A 20,193-nucleotide genomic window follows, 5' to 3' on the forward strand; every position below is an offset into this window, starting at 1 on the left:
CTCCGGGTACACATACGCGGCATGTGAAAAGAAAAGTTGGAAGAGGGCAAAACGAAAACACAACGCGAGAAAATGAAACAGAAAGAGAAGAGACCGTGAGACGGAGAGAAAATGCCATTGAGAAGGTACATGATCGTAATCCCATTCATCGTTCATCGTCGTCGCCGTCATGATCCATCGTAGTCGCGCCTACGTACAGTACCTACGTAATAGCTAGCTAGGGCAAGCAGCCGTAGAGGGGGGGATATAATGTGCGCGTAAAAGACAGTACCCTTCCCATACCCATCCATCATCCCATCATCAAGTCTTCGCCGTCCTGCTCTCATCGCAACCCTTCCTTCTCCTATCTATGTAAGGGGTTGTTTTGGTCTCCCTGGCCCATCCCCCTTGTTCTTCCCATACGTCATTCGTTGCCGTTTTTCCCTCCCGCTCTTGGTTCCCGCCGGATATTATGACGCCATACCTCGTTGCGCGTCCGCTCTTTGCAGCGATGATACCTCGTGTAGATCTCCCCGTCTGTACAGTTTCCAGTCGATGGCTTTGTACGAAGACTGGTGGATGAAAAGAAAAAGAAAAAAATTCATGAAGGAAGGAAAAAAAAAAAAATTAGAACAAAAGTGTGGAAATGACTTGGGCTGGGTGCTGCAAAAAGAACATGCCGCCAACGCCGTCGCCGCAACTGCTGCTTGCTGTCCTCGCCGTGTCTCTTCTTCTTCTACGTCATGCCGAAGCACTTTTCCGTGGACTACTCTTCTTTCATACGTAGTATCGCGCCCTGCTGCTGCTGTGGTGCGAGCGCCTGGGGCTGGTCGAGTAGCCGTATTCTCGGCTGGGGCGGTGGCTGCGACGGGTGGTGTGGTAGCGCCGAACCACGACCTCGCGATCGTCGCGGTAGCGACGGTGGACCAGGAGCGCAAAGAGCTGTTTAATCGCACGTCAGCTTTTGGGATTCCTTTTGCTAGTGACGTCGTTGCTCCGCGCAACAACATCAACAACAACTTACGAAAGTGAAAAAGAAAAAGACGCAATTCATGATGCCAAAGGCGAAGCTAGCCTTGAGCATGGCGCAGGCCTTGTTGGCGTGGAGCGACCACTCGGAATTGGAGTTGCGGCCATAGTAGCCCAGGACGCCGAGGTCGAGGTAGAAGCTGCCGGCGCTGAAGTTGACGCAGTCCTGGTCGGCGATGCCGCGCAGCAGGACGACGCCGGCGATGAGGCCGCCCAGGAAGGCGAGGTCGACGGTCGCGACGAAGAGGGCCGAGTGGCGCGCGCGCGCGTAGGCCACCAGCGTCGCGATGGCCCAGGCGCACGCCAGCACCGACACAATGAACAACACCAGGATGAAGTCGGGCGTCAGGGCATTCTGCTCGACGTAGCCGTGGACGAACCACGACAGCATGCCGATGATGGGGATCAGGGTGATGATCTCGGCCAGCCTGAAGGACAGGAAGAAGAAACCGGAGAGGCCCATGGTGGATGATTCGACTCGACTGAAGTCGGTGAGCTGGAGCTGGAGCTGGAGCTGTAGCTATGGTCGCAGCCGGCGGCGGAGGGGTTGAGGGCAAGAATGTATAACGGAAAAGAGGTGAGGTAAGAAGGTCGTCAGAGCTGGGTAGCGTCGCGGGCTACATGTAGTGTCTGGGGGCACGAAGAAGGATGGACCCGGGACAGGGCGCAGAATCGTTCAACCATGACGATTCGGGGCCGGAGTGCCAGGGCCTGGTTGGGCTGCACTGAGACGAGGCTGGGAGTCAGGACGAAGAAGAGGCTGGTCAGCGCCGAGCTCCATGTCGAGTGGTGACAGCTCACAGCGCGGAGGCGGCCCGCAACCAAGACCAGGAGCAAGGCGAGCAGCAGGGAATCGCAGTCCGGACGAGCAGCATTTATTGAAAAAGAGGTGCATGTCCCCAATGCCTCCTCGTGGTGCCACTGTGCCATGGCTGCTCCCATCCCGATGACAGATGCAGGCTGCCCGACGCCGTCTAAGCGAGCGACCTCAATTCAATCGCCAGATAGACTCCAACTCTACCCTCTCAACTGGGTCGTCGCCCATCGCCCATCGCCCATCGCCGCGAGCACCAGCAATGACGACGCCTTCCATTGTCTCGACCATGCGCCGCGCTCCTCGACCCCTTTGACCTCGATGCACAGAGGCGCCGGGTCCCATGCCGCCTTATCAATGCTCTAAGGCAGTGTAACTCCTCCTGCCGACTCTGGTTTTTTTTGCTTCTGCCACGCAAGGGACTGCGACCGGGGCGTCGCTCTCCCGTCTTAATCCTCCATCCTGCCACTGTTTTCATTTCCTTCTTCACGTCGATCCTTTGCCCTGTCCTTTCCATCGCCATTGTTCGCTCGTGCCGATATACCTGTCCATCCGGCCTTGCTTCTTCTTTGTCTCAGGCTCGTGCTGCCCACGAGCAACCCACCCTCCCTTGCCGCGTCCACCTACACCTGTGCTGATTCAGACTATTTAACCTCTTAAGCGTCGCACGCGATAACTTGCGGCCCGCTGGCCAATTGCCGTTCAGCTGGCGCTCTCCTCAGCTGCCCAGACTCTGCTCCTTCAGCTTGGACAAAGCCTGTACAGTCCTTTCATAGATTCGTTTCTTTATCATACCACACGCACCCTCATTCACTTCCAAAACTTGTTCTCCTCCTCACCATCCTCTGTGTGACGCCATCCCAGACCCAAGTTGTGAGGCGGCAAAGGCTTCCGCCCGCCTACATGTCTGCTTTACGAATCGTGATCTCGCACGACATCATACACTCAGCAGTATCCGGATCTACCCACCGCCGAGACCTTGAGTGCATCACACACTCAACGCGCCGCAAACTTTCAAAAACATAGCCTCCTCCACCTTGCGACAGTATCCGCAAGCTTCCTTGCTTCAACTGATCTCCTCACCCGCGCCTATAAGTGTGGTCCAATCCACCAACCATCGTCAGACACCTGACCTCACTCCGACTCCTTACCTTCGCCACTGTAGTCAACCCACAAGAATCCTCGAGCCGGTGGCTCCGGTTACCAGTCATGTCTGGCCGAGGTGCGAACGCCCGCAAGGCTGTCAAGAAGAACATTCAAAAGACGGAGAAGAAGCACGATGGCGACGCGAACAGGCGCCCCTCTTCCCAAGCTGGTTGGCACATACCGGCGCCAAAGACCAAAGACGGAAATGCTCGCTCTGGCCGAGACTCCGTGTCTCTTCACTCATTTCATTCCAAGTCAGGCGAGGAAGACCGCTCCAAGACGCCCACCTCCCTCCATCGCAATGAGCGCCAAACCGACAAGGGCAAGCAGTCGTCTCACCCAAGGGGACGTGGTGGCGGCGTCCCGCCCATGGTCAGAACCGGTACCGCCTCGTCTAATCGTCACAAGTCTGGCCATGACGCTCCCGGAACCCCCTCTAGCGATGCACTCTTCAGTCTATACGGAGACGACTACGAGAGCGGCGCGAACATGAAGATTTGGTCTGGCAACGGAGAACGTACTCAACCTTGGCCTGGCTTTGCAAAAGTAAGCGCAGTTTGCGAACATGGTAGAATTATTGATCTAATTTCTGCTGCAGGACAACGACCTTAAGATGGCGTCAGGAGATTGCAACATCCGTTTTGTGAGAGTGGACGAAAGCGAACAAGAGGAAGACTACAAGGAACCACCGGTGATCATTCGCTGCCACGTCGACAAGCTGCTCGAATCTCGCAGTCCCATGCTGGCCCACTACGTCAAGCAAGGCCAACTCGAGCGCATGGACGACCGCTCTGCCCCCAGCATTGCGGAATCAGCATCATATCGCTCTCTAGACGACGACCGTCCAAGGTCGCCAACCAGTCTTGCCGATTTTGGAGGAATGCCGGCTCTTGCAGCGTATAACAGCTCCCGGTCATTGCGGTCCACCAACAGCCGCCGTGGGGCTTATCCGCCCAGAGATGCTCGCACAGCCACTCCTTTGTCTCGCGCTCAAAGCGACATGGGATCACTGTCAGATACCATCAACGTCCAAGAAGCTGAAATCACCTGCGACGCGTGGGTCTCAATCCCCCGCAGTCTCACGACTCCCACCGAAGTTTTCGCATACAAGATTGGCTTCAGAAATTTCATCGCGATGCTCTACAAGAAACCTATTGTCGGAAACAAGTTGTTCGACATGCTCAAGGGACTTTTTCAAGTGTCGAAGAATCTGTACGAAACCACTCATCTCCACCGAGGATTGCCACTCCCACATCCGGCTGGAATCATTGTCGATTACATTGTGAGCAAGCGCCTAGACGACGTTCGAGGAAACATTTCCAGCGCTCTCGACCTTTTGGCCTGGTGCGAGCTTGTCGAGAAGAATTCCAAAGGCGAAGACGACGGAATCTACTGGGAGCAAGGATACACCGAGAGCTTCATCCACGTGGTGGGCATGATGACGCCACACAATTCTGATACTCCAGAGTTCAAGAGGCTCTCGACAGTCACAAAGCATAACCTTGCCAAAGCATTCAGCGTCATGCAAATCAAAATTTTGGACGCAGAAGCAAAGCTGGCCAATTTCGAATTCCCGGAATTTCTTCAGCTTCCCAACGTTATCGCCAACAGCCCAGCTTTCAGGAGTGTCGAGTCATTCAGCAACTTTCTCAAGAACGAATTCGAAGACAAGTACTCGCGATGGCCGCCCAAGCACGACGAACGTGGCCACTGGCTTACGCGCGACTTGGTCCGGGAGTTGCAGTTTGACTTTGGCGCCATCTACGATATTCTCGTCGACAGAGACATTGTGTGGAACGACTGTGAAGAGCGTGCCACACGCAGATGGCAGATGACAAACAAGTCCAGCAACGCCCCGTTGGCCACGCCAGACCTCCCCGGAGTGCCCATACAGGACATTATGATCAGCTTCGACAACCAGCACAGCTACCTCCACATTCCCTACCCGTATCCGCTCATTCCGAACTACGCCCCCGCGAACAAATCTCACCAGTCCAAGAAGAAGCACCTGTTTGGCACCTTTTCCAAAAAAGACAAGACCGCACCCGCCATGGATCCGTCTGAGCAAATGAAGATTGCTTTGGCCTTTACTGAAGCCACGAATGTCAGCAAGATTGGCATGAAGTTAGCAGGTAAGTTTCATTATCTTCTTATCGGCAACGCGTTGTATGGTTTCCCACGATACTAACTTTGTCTTCAGCAAATGGCCTTCGAGATCGATTTCTCGAGTTCGAAAAAGTGTGTGCACCGACACTTGCCGATGTGCCTGCCCGCGACGCCCGTCTCGGCCGCTGGATCCTACTCTACGGGCTTCTGCAAGTGCTCTCCACATTATCCATCGACACCCAGGGCATGCGGTATACAGACAAGGTCCATTACTTTCTCTGTCCACCCCTTGACAACGTGCCCCCTTGGCCCCGCGACCAAGGTTTGCGCAGCTTCAAAGCGTACAGGTCAGAAAAGCCGATCAATCAGGCCAGTCAAGAACGCTCTCACTGCTGGCTCGCGCCTCAGGAGTGGGATCCCTCCCTCAAGACGCCATCAACGGAGCATCCGCCCAACACTCCTGAAAAGGAGGAGCCCAGTATGATATCAGAACTGGATGGACGCATCATCACAGACGATGACCATCGCGCGCGCATAGCCAAGATTGAAGCCGAACTCCTCCGCCGCAAGCAGCAGCAAGCAGCCGAGCAGCGTATCCTTCAGCAGCCAAATCTTTCTCCGGAGGAATATCGCGGCCTGCGAGCGGAGCAGGAGCGCACACCAGAGGCGTACGAGGCCGACAAGAGGCGTTTCTACGGCATGACAGCCGCGCGCAGTCCATACGTCTTTGTCGACGACGGCGACGAAGACGGCGTCGACCCCGGCGCCAGAGGCCGCCAGCTGAATCGCTCGCCGCTCAACTCATTCGACCGCGCCATGGAGACCACAACCCAGGCATGGCAGCGCGCCGTCTCGGTCACGGCTCCCGCTCCCATGTCGCCTCTGCTTCGCGCCCACCACCACGACCCGCGCAACCGCTACGACCCGTTCCTCTTCAGCCCGCCGCTGTCGCCGCCGCCCTCCACGCCGCCCCCGGCCTTGCCGCCTCCGACTGCGCCTAGCCTGCCCGTCAAGAGTCCTCTGCGCAACAACAGCATGCGCAAGTCTGCGAATCCCTCTCCGCCTTTGGAGGAGGAGGAGCAGCAGCAGCAACAACAGCCACAACAACAGCATGTTGTCGAAGTTGCGTCGGATGACAAGGACATCCTCGGTACCAGGTATCGCCACTTGGGCTTTGAAGAGGACAACGAGGAAGTTTTGCCTGGCTACTTTGCGCAGTAGGTTGGCGGGCGTGACGGGGTAGCCTGATGATGTGGCCAGGCCGTGTCTTGGGACGTCGGTCAGTCCAATTTGTTCAGTTTGGCTTCACGGCAGACTTTTGGTCAGCAGACGTTACCTCCTTTCAGCCCTTGTTTCGTTGGATCGAAAAGATTTGGTAACCCGGTCTGGGATTTGAATGATCTGGTATTGTAGGATATTCCCCCCTTTCGCTTTTGGGTTGCTTTTTTTCCTGGTTACTCGATATCCCTTGATGATTCCCAAGTCACGAATGGCAGCGGTAATTTCACGGCCGTACAGTACAGCACAGCACAGCGACATAGGTAGTGGCGTAGCTATACATCCAGCCAAAGTCTGCAGTGGACGAAGCGTGGTCAGCTGCTCAAACGCGCCAGCAGAATAGCAAATTCTCGAAATGGGAAGATATTGGTTGAAATTTCGCCATCCTCGCAAGAAGAGAATACTTTTGATAAGAGCGAGTCTATGCCACTTCTCGGATACTGAACAGAAGACCAAGGAACATCCTACTCTCACCACTGCTCTTAGACGACTATGCATCTTATCGCCACTCAGCCACCGGCACCGCTGCGGCGCTCTCGAGCGCCTCTTTCCCGCCGCTCGACACGCCTTCGCCTCGGATGGCATGCTCGCCCGCCTCACTCGTCTCCGAAGTCGTCGTCTCCGTCTCCACATCGCCATGCGCCGCCTGCTTGCGCGACCTGCCACACCAATGTCAGTTACGTCAGTCCACTCGTTTCGACACGCAAGCCGCTAGGAGAAAACAGAGAATGGGACGCGTCAAAAAGAACGAGAAACAAAGGGATATTGTGAAAAGACTCACTGTCTCCGATGGATGTATAGCGCGGACATGAAGCCGGCCCACAGCAGCACGTAAAAGGCGATGCTGGCGGGCCAGCCGGCCTTCCAACGCGGAGCGCCCCAGTCGCCTGCTGTGGGGAACAGGAGCAGCGGCACCCAGATATTGAAGCTGTAGCCGAAGCACATCATGGCGCCCTGTGTTGAAGAGCGGAAGAGTCAGCCCGGGGGTATTTCACAAAAATTGAAAATAGGGGAAGGGGACTCACGACGACCAGAGCGCGCTCTTCGGCGTCGTCTTTGAGGATGACGTTGATCGTCGAGTACAGAATGGGGCTAGAGCAGCCGGCAAAGCCGAGCATGTACCAGGCGACGAATTTGAGCGCGTTCGGAATGTACCAGACGGTCATGCAAATGCTGGAGAAAATGCAGGCGGCTGACGAAATGGAGTAAATGGCCCACGCCGGGTATATGGCGGCGAGCGTCGTTCCAAGCCACGATGCCAATGCCGTGATGGCATACAGCGCCGTCGGCAGCTTGTTGATTTGGGGGACCGAGAAGTCTTCGGCTTTGAGCCACAGGTTCATGTAGCCTGAGGGGTAGGCTGAAATGATCATGCAACTGTCGTGAGTCTTCAATTAGCATGACGATGCTTTTTTGAGCTGGCCGATCAGGGGGAAGGGGTGGAGAGCTGACTTACATGTAGCAAAACACAAACACGTAAATATGCCACCTCTTCAGGCTGCGGCGGAACACATCGAGGCTCATCTTGCCCGGCGGCCGCACCTTGGCGTCCTGCATACGCGCTTTGGCAAGTAGCACATCAGCCTCAGTCAGAAACATCGGCCTTGGCGACTCAGGGATGCCAGGAAAGACAAAGTAACCGGCCAGGGCGACGGGAATGGTGAAGACTCCATCGATGATGAACAGCCAGCGCCAGCCGGACAGGCCGGCGACGCCAGACAGGTTCGTGTATGCCGCCGCCTGCAGGTACCCGCTGACCATCTGGCCCAGGTAGTTGCAGATGAACCACGTGCCCGCGCGCTTGAACAGCTCCGGCGCCTTGTACCAGCTGCCCAGGATGAAGTGCGTTCCCGCGAAGACGGGCGCCTCAGCTAGTCCAACCAGGAATCGCAGTGCGTACAGTTGGCCTGTCGTTGATGCGCGGCTTTGCGCAAACGTCAGGATGCCCCAGATGACTTCGAGTGAGGGAAGCAGCCATCTCGCTCTGTTTTGGTCAGTCTCCGTCTTTAGGGGTGACAGTTTGACTGTTCTGGGACTGAGGAGGGATGTACTTACAATTTCGGCCGCGAAATGAGCAGAAGAAACGGTATCTGGGCGATTACGTAGGCCGTGTAGTAGCAGACGTTGAAGTAGTTGAGCTCATTGCCGTAGAGCTTGAGCTCCTCTCTCATCCCAGATGTATACGCGTTGGAAATGTTGCTTTGATCCAAGTACTTCGTGAAAACTGTCGATACGCTTTGTCAGGACCACGTGAGTTGTACAGAGGGAGCGTTCAAGTTACTAACAGCAAAGACACGCGAATATCAGGATCGATAGGTCGAGTTTGAACAGCAACCTGCGCATGTCAGCATGTTTTCTTGAGCGACTCGATGGTAGACTCACTTGCGCTCCTCAAGCGGATACGAAGACGGATACCAATTAAACACCTCTTTGAAGACTCCGACCAGCGTCCTCGGCTGCCGCGAATCCAACTTGGACATTTCCTCGACGATGCTGCGCTTCAACCAAACGAGTGTGATTGAAAAACAAGTGTGATTGAAAGCCAACAGCGATTTTTTCGCGAACAGTTCAAAGAACGCTGTTAGTTTTTCTCCGGCGCAGCGATTAAAAGCGCTACGGCGACCACAGATATCTGGTACTCATTTACATGGTTACATTTCATCACTGGTATGGCGATTGGCCAGGCGAGGCCTGGACTGTCGGGTTCGCAGACGGTGCTTGTGGGGGCAGTATCTCTCGCCTCAGCACGCAAGACCTGTGCGCAATTGCCTCATGTAAGCATTTGAAAAGTGCCGTATCCGGATCCATTTGGCAGATATCTGTAATGTAGATGAAATATTTGAGACGTAGATCTGGTAGATGATTTGTAGAGCCAAGCCATTCTTGAAGACGACAAGCCTTTTTTGACGAAAGCTTAGCCTATAGGCAATCAGCCAGAATTTTTGGCGACTATCAACGTGCAAGCCAGTATGCGTAAGCAATGGACCAAAGAAACAGTAGAAGCAGGCGTGAAACAGTTTTTCTTGTTGACAACGTGACGTGCGAGAAGTGCACTAGACGAGATACAAAATTGAAACCATACATTGGATACCCGCGTTCGGTCACATTACGACCGAAATAAGGAGTGATTGAAGCAAAGTGGTGACCTAGGGCATGTTGTGCTGCAAATTTGTCGCCTTTTCGTGACTGATTGATGTAAATGTTGACGATAGCAATCCAAAGTGATGTGGCCCAGATGATTCGCCGCAACACACAACTTTTTATTCGTAATCTTCAAGAGCGGTGCATGAAACGGATGAACGGTTAGAAAATCAGAGTGGATTCTGAGCGCAAACATGATGTTGTAAGAGGTTCCCCGCATTGCGTGCTTTGCGGTACCTCAAAACCCACCTTGGACGCATCCTTCCACCACCACCGCCCTGTCGATTCGCTCAGACTGCCTCATCGAGCGACAAACGCGTCTGCGGACTTTATAAATCAACCACCGACAACCCCGCACTCCACTTGAGCCCGGCTGGAGGGGCAATCCAGCCACTGCAGTCGCGAGAGATTATCTATGATGCCATTGCTGGGGTCCGTGGTGCCATGGTCTCTGACCACACTAGGTAATTGATTGATGTATACCTGGGGAGGCACAGTAGCACGGTGAAAGTGGGATACCGTACTTATAGCGATTGCGTCAACTGGCGACTTGGCTTGAGAATCGACACCATCTTGTCGACTCTGAACAAAACTGCAACAATGCCCGGAAAGGTCATTTCGCCGTACAAGCAGGTCCCGGTAACCAAGGCCGATCGTGAGTGTCCGGAATTCTACTCCAAAAGCATGACCTCATGTATTGCTAGTCGACTGGGCCGAGCTCGTCACTCTTGACCTGAGCACCTTTGACAAGCCGGAGGGCAAGGCGCAACTAGTAGACCAGCTCCGTTATGCTGCTCAGCACGTCGGTTTCTTCTACGTCAAGAACTTTGACATCAGCCAGGAGGAGGTTGACAGGCAATTCGCGCTCGGCCGGGAATTCTACAACCTCCCCCTGGAGGAGAAGCTCAAGTACCACAACATCAAGGACCTCGAGAGTGGAGAGTACAATGGCTACCGGCCGGCGGGTCTGCGCAAGTCAGTACTGTTTCCGCGCAGCTAGATCTCATAGAATACTCACACCCAACAGGCTGACCGATGACGGCATCATGGACAACATCCAAGTGTACAACCTTCCCAAATTTGACGGATTCCACAAGAGAGCACAACCGGCAGTTCTCCAAGACCACATTGGCGAAATCGAGACATTCAGCCGCAAGTGCCACGACCTGGTCGTCAACAAGTTGCTGCGGCTATTCGCCATCATGCTCGAGCTTCCCGACGAGGAGCAACTGGTGCGCGACCATGTCTACGACGACAAGGGCGAGGACCACTTGCGCTACATGCACTACGCCGCCCGTACCCCCGAGGAAAACAAGCGCATCGGCGAGTTGTACGCACCTGGCCACACAGATCTTGGTAGCATCACTCTCCTCTTCAGACAACCCGTGGCGGCGCTGCAGATCCTCAACAACCAAGGGCAGTGGAAGTGGGTGCGGCCGCAGGACGAGACCATCACCATCAACATTTGCGACGCCCTGTCCGCACTGACGGGTGGATTCCTCAAGAGCAGCATCCACCGCGTACATGCGCCTCCGGATGACCAGGCGCACGTCGACCGATTGGGAGTGCTGTACTTCGCTCGGTAAGCCGGCCGCCATCAAATGAAAAGAGTAAAACTGACAATTTCATAGTCCCAACAACCACGTCGTGCTCGACCCTCTCAGCAAAAGCAAGCTTTTGGAGCGCCTGGGCATCAAGTCGAACCAATTCACCGAGCTGGGCCAGCACCTGACCATGGAGCAGTGGGTCAAGGTCCGCCAGACGCAGCAGCAGCGCAAGACTGAGACCCCCAAAATCAGCAAGGATGGGAAGTACGAATACACAGAGAAGGATCTCGAGATTATCCCTGGCCTACGGGCACAGATCCACAATTAGGCTAGCAGAAACTGGTTCGTAAACTGGCGCTTCAGGAAGTTGTTTTATCTTGAGCATTCTTGCGCTGTTCTACCGTGGAAATGAAAAGCCAAAAAAATTCGAACAGCCTCGTGTGCCACAATGGGCTCAAAAGTGACATGCGCATGGGTATTGTTGGAGTGATAGTCGCTCCAGTACACGGTAGAGGTAAGAAGTGAAAACGCACGCGGAGAACCGATGGACGCCTCGATACGCTAGAAGATGCAGCGCATGAAATCGTGACGCGTATAAATGTACCGGGCTAGTAGTTGTTGGGGCAGCCCTTTTTCTTTTGAATGATGCCCGTGTCCCACGCACCCCATCCTAGAAGGCGATTCGCAATGTCGTTGACGTAGGAGATGGTGCCGCCGCTGCACGTCTGATCGAGGTTACTGGGATTGCATACTTTGCCGGAATTGTAGGCACGGAGGGTCTGGTATGGGTTTCCTGCTTGGGTCATTCCCGTCCAGGACTGGGTTGCGCCGCTGTTCAGGTACCACGCAAGTCCGGGTCCGCCTGTGGGCCAGCTGCCATACTGGCCCTCGACACCAGAGCGAATCATCTCTTCAATACTCTTGAGCGGCGTGCTTGGGTTGTACGGCTTGCTCCCGGGCGGTCCTTGCATCAGTCCACAATTCGCGACACCCGTGCAGGGGACGTTGAGCCTTCCAGTGGACTGCAGAGCTCGTCAGATTGTGTCTCTCGGATGTGTTCAAGCAGCTTACCTCTTGCATCATGACAGCCAGAATTAGCCTTGCGTCTACCTTGTCCTGTTCGGAGACAAGAAGGATCTTCTCGCGAATCACATCGTTAATGTTCCTGGTAACATTGTTGATGTTGATGACGTAGTTCTGTTGCTGTTGAATGGCAGGCAGGTTGGTTTTCCAAAGAGAGTCGAAACTGATCCACTGCGCAAACTTTGGAAGCAGGCTTGCAGAGCCCCAGAAGCACTTGTAATCAAAGGTGTTCTGGTTTACTGCCTGGGCGTTGGGTGTTGCAACGTATGAACGAAACCAGGCCATGCTGCCTGGAGAGGTTACACCTGGAGTTGTGCCGTAGAACGTCTGAGCCCGTGGAGTCCATGTTCTCCGGGCCTCGAGATCGTGGTGATGCATAGGCGATAGTAGATTTCCCGGCCCTTCTGGAAAGGTCCCAACGGGATGCGCAGACACGGTCCAGGATGCGACAAAAAGGGATGTGAGGACAAAAGAAAATACCTGACACGTATGTTAAGTTGTATTCTCAAAATTTCCGTGTGGTTTTTACGCACCTCGTTCAAACCCATCTTCATGTTGAAGGATTTGCAAATCTGGTGGTAAGAGATAAAATAGGTCACGACTCAACGCAAAACAAAGATGGACTGATAAATGGGACAGTAAAATGAGCAATACATAGACCGATGATGTTCGCCAAAGGTAGAATTGCAAGGACACTTATACACCGATGTTGCTCTTGTAACTTTCTGTCGCAGGTCAAGGTGTTGCCGGAAGCAGCGCAGAGTATGCCCTCGAAGCTCGAGAGGTGTCAGTAGAATCATAGATAGCGTGGGGCGTCAAGCTCAACCAGGAGACAGGAAAGGGATGAGCAAGTTTCCAAACTTCGACCCAAACAGAGGGCAGTTTCGTGAAAAACTCAGGCCAAGGGCAGGGTCTGTTTTGCTGATTTGTTGTATTGCTTGGTGTTTTGGTCGCACAAACCATCGCCTTAGCACCTATCCGGTTCCTCCAGCGCTACTAGAGATGGCTTCTTTTAGGAAACCGGACAGGGTCCACTCTCGGTTGCGGCCCACCTAGGCAGGAATCTCCAACGGCAATGCCGTCGAAGGTTGGGTGCATTCTTCGGCTCTCCGTAACAAGTCGCTGACAGTGTCGGCCACTTTCGCGACCAATAAAGCCCAAGGTCACAACTGCAGCCAGCGACATTGGCCGGTGAAGTCCAAGACCAGATTCCGCAGAGCGGAAGGAGTGCTGAGGACGCGCGGCGCAGACCGTTTGCGCAGTTGCACAGTGCGCAGGTAGGGCCACGCCATGTGCAAGTTGACGCGAATATTTCGAACGTGATGTTTGCCGATATGTAGCACCCCTTTTACAATCCGTCGTCTACCAGAAAGAAGATGCGGACCTGTTGAAAAATGCCAAACTGGATCTACCGCCGAGCGATGGAAAGACAGCGCATTGAGTGACAAGGCTTCCAAATAGATCGTCAGCGGAAAGTGCAAATTCACAAGCCAAGCGCGCCGACACATGGAAAAACTCTTCATTCATTATATGTACGTGGAGACAAAAGTTCGTCGCACTCGGAAGACGCAGTGCAAACCGAGGGCGAGAATCGAGACTCCTTCCAAGATTTTGGGTCAGAGATGCGTTGAGCGTCCGTTCAAGTAACAAGGTGTGTGTGCCGAACGCCGATATCATGCTGCCCCAAAACCCACAGACGAGCCACTTGAGCCCGGCGAAGGGAGAGCTCGAAAGCGGGTAGAGGGATCAGCTCATCGGGTACACGCTAAGCTTTCATCATCTGTAGGGTCTGTCAGTTGGGCGCCGCAGCAGTAGAGGCTGAGCTTTGGAACTCACATGGTTAAAACGTGGAAGGATGGAGAGGAAAGAAAGTTTGGGAGCGGCCGACGGGCGAAATGTTGTGGCTGCGACCGCTGCTTAGTAACACGGACTAGTCCGCATTAGGAATCGAGGCGCTCGAAAATCGCTGGCCTCTCGACCAGTCACGACCACGTCAAAGCCCCGTTGCGCGTCGTCGAAGATAGCGCAGTCATGTTGTCATCATGTTCTCGAACATGTTTGAGGTCAACTTCGGCGTGGAGGAGCAGTGTTCGCCTTTCCGCAAACGTCAATTTTCGAGGAATGCCCAGGGCGGCCATCGTCAAGCATGCTTCACCACACTTTCCGGGGCCTGCGAACATCCGCACTTTTCTTTCAGATGACGGACCACCGCCTGAGCTGCCCAAACTTTTGCGGCAATATTCAGAGAATAGTTCGTTGACATTGGACGACGACCTGTTTAACAATGCTGACATGTTCTCTCAGCGCAACTCCCACCTGCCACCCATGAAATCAAAGATCTTGGAAATGTCAAACCTGGGGAGACTGTAGTCCTCCTCGGCTATCTGGGTGGCTCCGACCATCTTTCTAAGCACCTGTGTTTCACTCCCTTAGTGAGCAAAGATTTGCGGCACTCCGTTCAATTGGTTTCAGGCGGCAAAGATAGTGGGGATGTCCATTACAGATTCCGTTTGGAGCAGTCGAAAAACGCGGTCGCGGTGAAAGGGGTTGTCAAAGTGCGAAAACAACCAAAGCCGGGCGTGGCAAAAAACCCCAAAGCACAAAAACCCAAAGTACCAAAAACTGCACCGAAGCCAAATCCTCATCACCAAACAATCGGCAATGTCGATATTGTGTTGAAAGATTACACGCTTCTCAACAGCTTTCCAAGGGACACACAATTTGACCCGACCACGGTCTTTTATCCTCACCAACGTCACTTGCAACTTCGTGCAAGCAGTGAGCTTCGGGAAGCGCTTGTATTCCGGGCAAAGGCTAGTGCGATTTGTAGAAATGAGCTCACCAAGCAAGACTTTATCGAAGTGGAAACGCCGCTGCTTTTCAAATCGACACCTGAGGGTGCAAGAGAATTCCTCGTGCCGACCAGAACAAAAGGTCTGGCATATGCACTGCCGCAAAGTCCGCAGCAGTACAAACAGACGCTCATGGCCAGCGGGTTTGCCAAATACTTTCAAATTGCAAAGTGTTTTAGGGACGAAGACTTGCGGGCTGATAGACAACCCGAGTTCACGCAGGTATGATTTCCAACTCGAAGCAATCGGCTCAAAGCTAACCTTTGCAGCTGGATCTGGAAATGTCGTTCGCATCCGCGGATGATGTCATGGACTGTATAGAGCGCTTGATCGGCCGCCTCTGGACTCAACTTGGTGTCGCGACTCTGGCCGTCAAGTTTCCTCGAATGACATACAACGACGCCATGGCAAAATACGGCTCCGATAAGCCCGATGTTCGCCTTGGAATGGAGGCACGTGTTTGTCCTGCTTGAAAAGAGCTTGAAATATCTAACATGTTTGGTAGATCTCGCGCGTGGACCACCTCCTTCCGGCTGACTTGATCAGCAAGATTGGCCCTATTGCTTTCCCCGCCGTCGACGTCTTCAAACTGCGTCTAGATACCAGTCCTTCGAAAGCGTCCCGGTTTGTCTCTGATTTCATGAAATCTCCGGAAGGTCTTGCCTTCATAGACAACCCCGACGGTCAGCCTGGCGTCGCTGTTTTCGACTCAAGCAAGCCAATGCAGGGACTACAGGTCTTTGGTTTTGAAGCCGCACAGCGGTTAGAGGAAGACCTCGGTCTCGAAGAGGGCGACGTGGTCATCATCCAGGCAAGAAAGAACGAACCGTTCACGGGCGGAAGCACCGCGGTTGGAAGATTGCGGCTCGCTCTGCACAAAGCAGCAGTCGAAAAAGAACTCCTGCCGAAGCCTGAAGGATTTGAATTCCTTTGGATCACCGACTTTCCGCTCTTTTCGCCAATCAACGACACAGATCCAGGACAGGGAGGCGCAGCAGGTCTCGCCGCGACGCATCACCCTTTCACTGCACCAAAAACCGTCGAAGACATTCATTTGCTGATAAAGGATCCTAAATCAGCCCGAGCTGACCACTACGATCTTGTTGTCAACGGCGTTGAGCTTGGCGGCGGATCTCGCCGTATCCATGTAGCCGAAGTTCAAGAGTGGGTAATGCGGGAGGTGCTCAAGATGAGTGACGAGCGAATTGAGGATTTCAGGCACTTGCTCGAGGTGCTCCGCGCTGGGTGCCCGCCCCATGCTGGCATCGCGCTGGGATTCGATCGCTTGATTGCAGTAATGTTGGGCAAAGATAGTGTCAGGGATGTTATAGCATTCCCAAAGAGCGGAAAGGGCGAAGACATGCTTGTCAAGTCGCCAAATAAGGTGACGAAAGAGCAACTGGAGACCTACCACCTCCAGCTGAAGGACTGATCAGAATGTCGGAACACATTGAGAGCAGCCGAAAAACATGTAAACTATTCGCCATTGACCGCAGGATTGGGCATTGGCGCACGGCAATATCGTAAAAGCCCACGGGAGACCATTTCAAGCTTCAGAATTTCCTTCATTTTCCTTTGGCGGTTTTGTGTGCCTCGCTATGCATAGAAAAAACCATCGTGACTTCGTTCGCTCAATGCTCTTGATGCGTCGCATTTAGCTGAGTTTCGCGTTGGAAAAGTCCATCTCCGGATGCTGAGCCTTGAACTTTTCCAGAAGCTCTTCCTTCTTGAGCTCATCGCTGGTCGGCTTGCCCATCTCCTTCTGGCGCTGGTCAAACATCATCTTCTCGACCATTGCCCTCGTCTCGCCGTCGAGATCGCTCAATTTGCTGTCTTCGGGAGTAATCTTGGAGGTGTCGATCTTGGGCGCCGTCGTGATGACATGCTCCCACCATTCCACCTTGTTCGCCTTGTCGAGGTGGACGCTTATCTCCTTGCCTTGGGGAACGGTTTCGAGGGTCCAGGTGGAGTCATCGACGAGGATGGGTTTGGGAAGGTCGCCCTGCGTCTTGGGTCAATGACATGTCAAGGGGTCGCTGTGTTTCTCCTTACATCGATGATGGGGTCTTGGCCCTTGATTGCAACCCTGAGCTTGGTCTTGGAGATCTTCACGTCGAGGTCCCTGCCCTTGTAGTTTCCAGAAATGGGAATGGTGAGGTCCACATCCTGGATGGTCTGGGTCCACTTGTAGGGCAGCTGGGCCTGCTCGGCAGCCTCTCTGGCGCGCTGCTCGGCGTCCAGCTTTGCGCGTTCGGACGGCGTAGGTGACGTTGGACGAGACATGATGAATCTTTTCGGGAGAGGTGCAGTGGTGGCTCAGCCGGGGGGCGTGGTATGCAGGAGAAGGGTGGTTGGCGGGAGGCTGCGGCCAGGTACTTTTGGCGCGGGCTGCGAAGCTCTGCCACGGACCCTCCGCCGCCGAGCTCACTGATGACGCCTGTGCCGGCTCCCGCCCTATCCATTTCAGTTGTCCACTTTCCAACCTTCTCTGCCCGCGAACCCAAGGTACCAGCGCCCTCTATCGACACCTCCTCTTCGCTCGCCCTCCGTCGCGGAATGCTACGCGCCTCAAATGGCCAGCTCCTTTGAGAAGTCTGTAAAGGGAGCCACCAAGATCAAGGCAAGCTCCTCGCCAACCTCCTCGTCCCCTCGCTCGAGCCCCATCCACTAATTCCGCCGGCCACCGCACAGCTCGCCCCCCCAAAGTCCAAGTATGTCGAACACATCCTGGTAGCCACACATGCTGGTGAAGCAGGCGTTGCGGAGGTCTTCCGCACTCTGCAAAACCGACTGCGCGACACAACATGGACCATCGTCTTCAAGGCCCTCATTGTTATCCACCTGATGATCCGCGAGGGTGAGCCCGATGTGACGCTCAAGTACCTGGCGCAATCCCCCGCGCGGCGCCTGGCAATCAACAACTTCACTGAGGGTATGCGGCCTTGCTCTTCCCAGTCGATGGTATGCTTATGCCCGAACCAGTCCAGACCCAAGGCCACAATATCCGCGCCTACTCGGAATACATCATGGCGCGCGCCAAGAGCTTCGGTTCTACAAGAGTTGATTACGTCAAGCAGGGAGAAGGTCGGCTGAAACGACTGTCAGTCGACAAGGGATTGCTGCGAGAGACGGAGCAGGTCCAGGACCAGATTCACGCGTTACTACAGTGCGACTTCTTGTCCCAGGAGCCAGAGAACGAAATCACCCTCACTGCTTTCCGGCTACTCACCATGGACCTATTGGCTCTTTTCCACGTCATGAACGAAGGGACCATAAACGTGTTGGGTTCGTCCAAACCGTCCACTGCTTCTCCGGCCGACAGTCTAATTGTTTCCAGAACATTACTTTGAAATGTCGCACCCCGACGCTGAGCGCGCGTTGAGGATTTATCGCATGTTCTGTCGACAAACAGATGCTGTCGTACAATATCTTAGTGTCGCAAGGCTCCATGAACACTCGACACGTCTGGAGATTCCTAAAATCAAGCATGCGCCGACGAGTCTAGCATCGTCCTTGGAGGAATACCTCAACGACAAGGACTTTGAAGTTAATCGCAGACAGTATCTGGCCCAACAAGACGGCAAAAAGGGGAGATTCAACGGTACCAGCAAACTGAATGACGTGAAAAAGGACGACGATGTCTTCAGCCCGAAACCTTCTGCACCGGCCCCGGAGAACAAGGGTCCAGCTCCAGATCTGATTGACTTTTTTGAGTCCATTGAGCAGAACCAGCAACCGATGGCACACTTCCAACAATCGCAAATGCAAATGCCTCAGCAAGCTGGCATGATGCAGCAGCAACCTTATGGTTTTGCGCCCCAGCCCACAGGATTCCAAAACAACCCATTCGCGCAACAGCAACAAGCAGCACCACAACCGCAACCTCAGCAGTTGCAGCCTAACTTTACAGGAGCAGGTTTTGGTGGCTTCGGCCCACAACCTCAGCAGTTTCAGCAGCAAATGCCTCAGCAAGGAATGCCGCAGTATCAGCAGCCTCAATTCACCGGAGCCCCTGGGATGGACCAGCAGCAGCCGCAACAGATGCCGCAGCAGCAATTGCAGCCTCAAAATACGACTACAAACCCTTTCCGCGCATCATTGTTGATGACTCAAGGGACAGGTGCACCGTTTGGACTGCAAAATGGATCAGATCTGAATAGAACATCGACGAACCCTTTTGCCAAGAGTTCGTCCAATCACACAGGATTCAATCCATCGTTGTCCGCGATACCGTCTTCAGGGCCGGCCGACTTCTCCCAACAGCAGCCACCACAACCACTCCAGCCGACGCCGACAGGGACTAATCCGTTTGCTAGACCCAAGACTGCTGGAGCTGGGTCTGGCTCTACGCCATCCATGCTGCTTCCGACAGCGACTGGAAGCACCAATCCATTCCGACAAAGCGCATTTGTCAACCAGCAGACCGGACAAGGTTGGCAAAATAATGCACAGACATCAATGGGTGGTTTGGAGCAATTAGAAACGGTTCCGGTATTTCCTCGTCCTGGCCAACCCAACCAGCAGCAGCCACAGCACACGGGATGGTCAACCTGAGTGACGGGAGCATTCCAAGGCATTTCCATGTTTCGTTGCGTTGGTTTCTTTCGTATTTGGGTACCTACCAAGCGGGGCGTTTTGGATATGGACACTTTGAACCGGGCATATCACTGCAGGCACGTCTACGGCCGTTGGGGATGTTTGACCAAAAGAGTGGTTTCTTATTCTGTCGTTGAATCCCAATCGCGGTTTCGAGGCCTATCAAACGCGTGTTGCTGCACATCTGTCTTCTTCGGACATGAGCAGTCCAGCCTGCAGCACTGCCCAGGGTCAGCTACTAGAGGGACTTGTATAGAGGGATATTCTAGTGTATTAATATGATGTTTCCCTGCCCCGGCATCGCACGCGATTGGCGGAGATGGAAAGGAATGAGAGATCACTGAATGCTGGCTCCCTCACTTGATTGAAAAAGTCTCCAACCCAGCCACGCCGTTGGCATGTCTCCCTGTTTCAAAACCAGCCCGGGCTAGTTTGTTTGCCAAATGTTCTAGTGCCATCAAACGGTCAACGGCCGACCTGACGTTCACGTTAGTTGGCGTGGGACACGGGCCATCCATGTCGTACCCGAGAGGCAGCAAATCTAATCTGATCAATCAGTTATGACGGAAGAGAGGGGAGGGGCATGGGTGCGCCTGCACCGCACCCGCGCCCGCGCCCGAAT

At 54.1% G+C, this 20,193-nt stretch overlaps 8 protein-coding genes across 8 annotated transcripts; 4 read left to right on the top strand and 4 right to left on the bottom strand.

The window, feature by feature from the left end:
- Positions 1–1,003: 1,003 nt before the first annotated feature.
- On the bottom strand, positions 1,004–1,910 carry J3D65DRAFT_609223 (uncharacterized protein; the record flags this gene model as incomplete). The annotated part of the gene is made up of 1 exon (XM_066798664.1): positions 1,004–1,910. A coding segment is annotated over exon 1 (422 nt), but the record flags the coding sequence as incomplete, so codon positions are not given.
- Positions 1,911–3,031: 1,121 nt separating this feature from the next.
- Positions 3,032–6,295, top strand: J3D65DRAFT_663576 (uncharacterized protein; the record flags this gene model as incomplete). The annotated part of the gene is made up of 3 exons (XM_066802679.1): positions 3,032–3,514; positions 3,567–5,100; positions 5,169–6,295. The coding sequence occupies 3 exons, from the start codon at positions 3,032–3,034 to the stop codon at positions 6,293–6,295; spliced, it is 3,144 nt and encodes a 1,047-aa protein (XP_066659559.1).
- Positions 6,296–6,912: 617 nt separating this feature from the next.
- Positions 6,913–9,145, bottom strand: J3D65DRAFT_14931 (major facilitator superfamily domain-containing protein). The gene is made up of 6 exons (XM_066794072.1): positions 8,735–9,145; positions 8,638–8,687; positions 8,408–8,576; positions 7,809–8,336; positions 7,378–7,729; positions 6,913–7,306 (listed from the first exon to the last, which is right to left on the bottom strand). The coding sequence occupies exons 1-6, from the start codon at positions 8,830–8,832 to the stop codon at positions 7,130–7,132; spliced, it is 1,374 nt and encodes a 457-aa protein (XP_066659560.1). The 5' UTR covers positions 8,833–9,145; the 3' UTR covers positions 6,913–7,129.
- Positions 9,146–9,760: 615 nt separating this feature from the next.
- On the top strand, positions 9,761–11,472 carry J3D65DRAFT_609232 (uncharacterized protein). The gene is made up of 4 exons (XM_066798665.1): positions 9,761–10,148; positions 10,198–10,468; positions 10,521–11,075; positions 11,125–11,472. The coding sequence occupies exons 1-4, from the start codon at positions 10,094–10,096 to the stop codon at positions 11,366–11,368; spliced, it is 1,125 nt and encodes a 374-aa protein (XP_066659561.1). The 5' UTR covers positions 9,761–10,093; the 3' UTR covers positions 11,369–11,472.
- Positions 11,473–11,648: 176 nt separating this feature from the next.
- On the bottom strand, positions 11,649–12,501 carry J3D65DRAFT_663579 (uncharacterized protein; the record flags this gene model as incomplete). The annotated part of the gene is made up of 2 exons (XM_066802680.1): positions 11,649–12,062; positions 12,112–12,501. The coding sequence occupies 2 exons, from the start codon at positions 12,499–12,501 to the stop codon at positions 11,649–11,651; spliced, it is 804 nt and encodes a 267-aa protein (XP_066659562.1).
- A 1,610-nt stretch (positions 12,502–14,111) lies between these two features.
- J3D65DRAFT_609235 (tRNA synthetases class II-domain-containing protein) lies at positions 14,112–16,556 on the top strand. Its single transcript, XM_066798666.1, has 4 exons — positions 14,112–14,374; positions 14,428–15,197; positions 15,245–15,427; positions 15,481–16,556. Exons 1-4 carry the CDS (start codon positions 14,155–14,157, stop codon positions 16,405–16,407), a joined length of 2,100 nt encoding a protein of 699 aa, XP_066659563.1. The 5' UTR covers positions 14,112–14,154; the 3' UTR covers positions 16,408–16,556.
- J3D65DRAFT_15118 (HSP20-like chaperone) lies at positions 16,519–17,374 on the bottom strand. Its single transcript, XM_066794085.1, has 2 exons — positions 17,028–17,374; positions 16,519–16,977 (listed from the first exon to the last, which is right to left on the bottom strand). The coding sequence occupies exons 1-2, from the start codon at positions 17,256–17,258 to the stop codon at positions 16,630–16,632; spliced, it is 579 nt and encodes a 192-aa protein (XP_066659564.1). The 5' UTR covers positions 17,259–17,374; the 3' UTR covers positions 16,519–16,629.
- Positions 17,249–19,929, top strand: J3D65DRAFT_609242 (ENTH domain-containing protein). The gene is made up of 4 exons (XM_066798667.1): positions 17,249–17,595; positions 17,667–17,907; positions 17,958–18,260; positions 18,313–19,929. Exons 1-4 carry the CDS (start codon positions 17,548–17,550, stop codon positions 19,527–19,529), a joined length of 1,809 nt encoding a protein of 602 aa, XP_066659565.1. The 5' UTR covers positions 17,249–17,547; the 3' UTR covers positions 19,530–19,929.
- The last annotated feature ends 264 nt before the right edge of the window (positions 19,930–20,193 follow it).

Source organism: Phyllosticta citribraziliensis (genome assembly GCF_038025025.1).
Source record: "Phyllosticta citribraziliensis strain CPC 17464 chromosome Unknown J3D65scaffold_1, whole genome shotgun sequence".
Lineage (NCBI taxonomy): Eukaryota > Fungi > Ascomycota > Dothideomycetes > Botryosphaeriales > Phyllostictaceae > Phyllosticta > Phyllosticta citribraziliensis.